The following is a 4,845-nucleotide window of genomic DNA, read 5'->3' on the forward strand; positions in this document are numbered from 1 at the left end:
GTTCATAGAATCAATTTAAACAAAATTATATTAACTGCTAAATGAATCATCTTCTATATTCAGATCTATTTGGACTCAGTTTACTATAATGGATAATTTTTCCGAACATATTAACATTATTTGTCATTAACGAGACAATATATATTAATATTATTCTCTCACAGACTCTTTAACTCACAAATGGACACATCAGATGTAGAATTAAACTGGCCATTTCAATTTCCATAGACTCCAAACATCATCAAAGTGTACAATTCTGTCTCCTGCTATTAGTATGTTGATGCAAAAGTTTTAGGCTACTAAATGTAGAAGATATTCTATATGTTTCTTCAAACCTGCAAAAGCTGACGCCTAATAACCACCCACTTTGACTTCCATTCAGATGATTGAGGACGCAAAGAACCCATCATAGCAAGAAGCTTCATCCAAAAAGAATAAGTGTCAGCACATCGCATGTTCAATCATGCATATCTCATAAACACAATAATGCATATACCTCAGCCACTTTCTCTCTATGCTCAGCCTTGATTCCTGCCCAGGACCAAATTGCCTCCAGTAGGTCCCCGTGATTGAGATGAATATCACATGACTCTGCATGAAAGAACCGAGTAACAATGTCCATTGTCACCTGCCAAAAAGGTTGGGGGGGGGGGGGGGGGGTTAAGGAGGGGGAGTCATAATAAAGCATTCCTAACAGCCAACACATTGAAAATTACTCAATCATAAATCGTACACAAACAGTATGCTAGCATGTGCTTGTTATTTTTGAATGTCTGACAATGATAGTTCATATTTAGCCTATAGATGATTCTGACATGGAGTAAAATAAATGTAAAGGCCTGATCTGTTTTTTGTGAATACATAAAATGTTTGCACATCAAGTAGTACAGCCTTTAATTAACCAGGATTTGCTTTCTACCATTAATGCAAATAGGAATTTATGTAGACTCTTAAACAAAAGTCTTGTTGGGAGTCAAGGCAGGAGATCAGTTCAAAATAATCATACTTGAAAGATAAATTTAAATCAATCAAATATTAAAGAGACTTGGACCCATGTAAGTTTGGTTCAAACCAATCTTATTTGGAGCAAGGGAAGGAAGCCTTACAAATCAATATTTTACTATCACATTTAAGTAAAATATGAACCAATGACACAAATCTATAGATGAGACAATTGAAACTGCACCTTGAGAACCTCGGCCTCTGTCAAAGCTGATGCACCACCAATAATGTCAAAATCACCCTATTGGCAGTAAACAGACATAGAAAAGGAAATTAACATGCATCAATGTGGCAAACAGGTAAACCAATTGCAGTACATTTCTTCAAAAAATTTCTTTGTAATCACTTCAAATCAGACGAGAAACTCTTATGTTAAATGCAATGTTTAAGGTAATCCATACCTGAAGATAGCGATTTGGCGGAGAATGACCAATTGCTCTCCTGTAGACAGATGATATCTCGTATCTTTTAAAAGAAGATTTCTGCAATAAAGTAAAAGTATACATTAGCTATTCCATAAAAATATTTTAACTGCCGGTCCGCAAGTACCCAAAAAGGAATTAAAAAATGAACATGAGGAAACGGACTTGGATTCTCTCCTAATCTCAATCTTCCTAATCTTTTAAGGATCCATTGATAAAGAAATTCTATGTTTCTAGGGCCAGGATTTGTCCATTTAAAAATTTAACTTAACTCGTGCCATGAACACCATTGTACTTTAAAAGTTATAAATGAATAACACTTGGATCTTCCTAAACCTTATCCGCTTTCAAGAGAACCAACTCATGAACAACTGCAACAGGGAGACTTCAATTACTGGTGAAACACAACATCAATGAAAACTGCATCAATGGCAAATTTCATAATCCAAAACAGTTTGATTCACTATACAGTTGCTAAAGAAAATAAAACAAAAAAAAGAATTAACAATTTTTGCAATCAGCCAATCAGTACAACAATGAGTGGGAGTTAACATATAGTAGTCGCTGAAGAATGAAAATTAAACAATAAAAGTACGAATTTTTTCCTCTTGGTAAAGTTTTGCTGCGGTGGCACTTATTTCTCAGTTTGATCTCCTGATCACTAGCTAGAGAAATTGGATGTACGCAAAAGGGGAATTGAAAGTGAGGACAAGAACGGATCCCAATCCAAGGAAAAATAGCACTCATGACATTGATTCGGGTGAAGCTATATGTCCAATACCTGGTTTAAAATAGCCCAACGAATGAAAGGTAACCGCAACTCATGACTAAGCTCAAGCAGATCTCCTCCATGCGTCAAAAGTTTGACAGTGTTCCTTCTCATCCAAAAAAGACAATTACTTAAGAGCCAGTTCTAGCACTCAAGACGAAAATGAGTTGGATTAAGATGGAAACCTTTTGAACTGTGGACAATCACCCAACAGATACATGGGTTCTATCTCCAGATGCTTTGCACAATGCTGTCTGAACATTTCTTTAGTGACCTCAACAACATAGTCACGGAGTTCTGTGTCTAAATCTGAGTACTGGATAGAGGAAGTATTATCTCTGTTCAACCTCAATGTACCAGCATGATGCTTCATGTCTAATGTCTCTTCATCAAATATGGAACTCACAACTTTATCATATATACTTGTGTCCTCAGAGGAATGCATCATCCGTAGAATATCTGAAACGATCAGGAAAAAGCGTTTATTCAAGCATATTGATGAATTAGATACAACATGAACTGATATAAGACATTAAACTCAGTATCTACTTGAAGAGAATAATAATAACAAATAAGCAAAAGCCTCCCATAATAAGTTGCAGAAAAATTAATAGTAAGGCATTAAATTGTGTGAATATATTATACCCAATGTCATTGATTGTTTGAGAGATTTCATCCAAGAGAATGTAGAATAGGTTACTCAACTAAGCCCCAATTCAATATTAGTTCATGTCAGCTATAAGAATCATTTTCCTCCATTCATCCCCATCCACGACCATGTTAATGTAAGTCATACAGAAACTAGATATTTTGTGACACTTCTTCCCCCATAACCAGTGGTTATGGCTTCCTAATAAAAGCACATGGCCATACAACACCAAAACCGTGGAATTTCTACAATGCTTCCTAAGCCAGCTCCAAAAATATTTAAGGGCGCATCAAACATCAAAACCATATAGGACATAAAACTAGTTTTCCAAGTAAACAAAATTTCCAGGTGCTCAAACATAACTTCAGTTGAAATTCTTGCATGTAAATATATGTAGATTTCTAGCTTAAAAAATTGTAAAAGACACACTAATATCAAATAACTGGTCCACTAACAAGGTGTCACTTGCCTCCTAACGAAGGAAAATAATTATCTCATCTCGTAGAAATAGAGAATATACAAGGACACAGAAAAAGTGGAAAAAATAATTAAAAAGTATACATCTTGTTGCTTGTTGTATTTGACTAGGCAACTTTGTGGTCTACCAAGAATGTAGTGTTGCCAAACTCTGAGGGTATAATAGATAAGGATTTAAAAACAGTTCAAAGTAACATAGGAGATTAAATAGCTGAATTTTAAAGAGGAAGGACTACTAGTAATTATTTTACCCACCCAAATCTTTCACAGAAGCACAATATAGAGGTGACAACTCAAGTATATTGATCACTACAGATGACTACACAATCATTGCAGATAAAAATGAAAATAACAGCGCGAGATCTTCAGTTTTCCAAGATTAACTGAAACAAGAATCCAATCAGTGACTCCATAAAAAGGCTGAGCTAGCACTAATGAAACTCCACAATCACAGATAAGCGATATAAAAATTAATTTGTACATGAGATAATGTCAATCAATGTGTTACAGAAACAAATTATCTGCAATAGTAAATCAAACAAAACAAAAAGAACAAGTGATAAATGGGTTAATTCGAGGAAACCCAAACCTCCATATATATGTTTTTGGTACTTCAATATCAGGTGCACAATAGACCCCATGTGCCCTAGAATTATGTAAACACAACAACTACTTTTACTTAGGAGGTCTTTGTATTTTTGACTTAATGACTTAATTGACTTAATTTCAATCGGTTAAGTCATTAAGTTTATTTGTTTTTTCAACTCAATGAAAATTTTCAATCATTAAGTTATTAAGCCAATTTTTTTTTAACTTTTTGCTAAATTTAAAAAGTCTGAATAATATCATTAAAAGGTATTCTCCAAAATATCCATATCTAATTAATTAGTTTTCATCCTTACCAAAATAAAATTTAATAATTAGCATTATTACCCATCTCTATAACTTGTGATACTATAGTGGTAGACTACTATTATTTTGTATCTTTTATTTTCTTTAAATTAGCATTATTTATCTTCATAATTTTTTTATGAATATTTTTACATAAAAACATCACGAACTACAATAAAATTGATCAACATTACTAATTTAGAATATAAAGGGTTCTATTCAATTGAACATGATTTATATTATGATAATAAATTTGGAGGATTGTATCACAATGACTCGCCTTTTTTAAATTCTTGCTTTCTTTATTCCATTTGACGAGCCAATATACCAACTATATGCCTAGTCGTAGTCAAATATAGGTCAATTAACTAACTATCAATCTTACCGTGAGTCACAAATGCACAACCATGAATATTTCATGTCTGTATGAGGTCTTAATTACTTACTATCTAACAACTCGTATTCCATTTGTGGAGGCAATGCATCTTGTAAGAGTTCTGTGGCTGAAGGACGATCAGATGGACTTGGAGACATTAGGCGCCTCAACAAGGATTCCTGTTCTGAAAATTTAGCTACCCATGATGGAGGAAGCTCCCTTTTTTGTTTCAAATCAGATAAAACAATTTGTCTCTCCA

The 4,845-nt window shown here is 33.8% G+C and overlaps 1 protein-coding gene across 1 annotated transcript in view; it reads right to left on the reverse strand.

The window, feature by feature from the left end:
- The window catches only part of LOC18046499 (eIF-2-alpha kinase GCN2), a 23,398-nt gene that overhangs the window by 3,580 nt on the left and 14,973 nt on the right, over positions 1-4,845 (reverse strand). Inside the window, exons 16-22 of the mRNA XM_006442973.2 lie at positions 4,657-4,840; positions 2,379-2,652; positions 2,206-2,299; positions 1,404-1,484; positions 1,187-1,243; positions 497-628; positions 336-419 (exon numbers count right to left, since the gene is read on the reverse strand). Coding sequence (XP_006443036.2) covers positions 336-419; positions 497-628; positions 1,187-1,243; positions 1,404-1,484; positions 2,206-2,299; positions 2,379-2,652; positions 4,657-4,840 — 906 coding nt within the window. The remainder of the gene's footprint in view (positions 1-335; positions 420-496; positions 629-1,186; positions 1,244-1,403; positions 1,485-2,205; positions 2,300-2,378; positions 2,653-4,656; positions 4,841-4,845) is intronic.

Source organism: Citrus clementina, unplaced genomic scaffold (genome assembly GCF_000493195.1).
Source record: "Citrus clementina cultivar Clemenules unplaced genomic scaffold, Citrus_clementina_v1.0 scaffold_3, whole genome shotgun sequence".
NCBI lineage: Eukaryota > Viridiplantae > Streptophyta > Magnoliopsida > Sapindales > Rutaceae > Citrus > Citrus x clementina.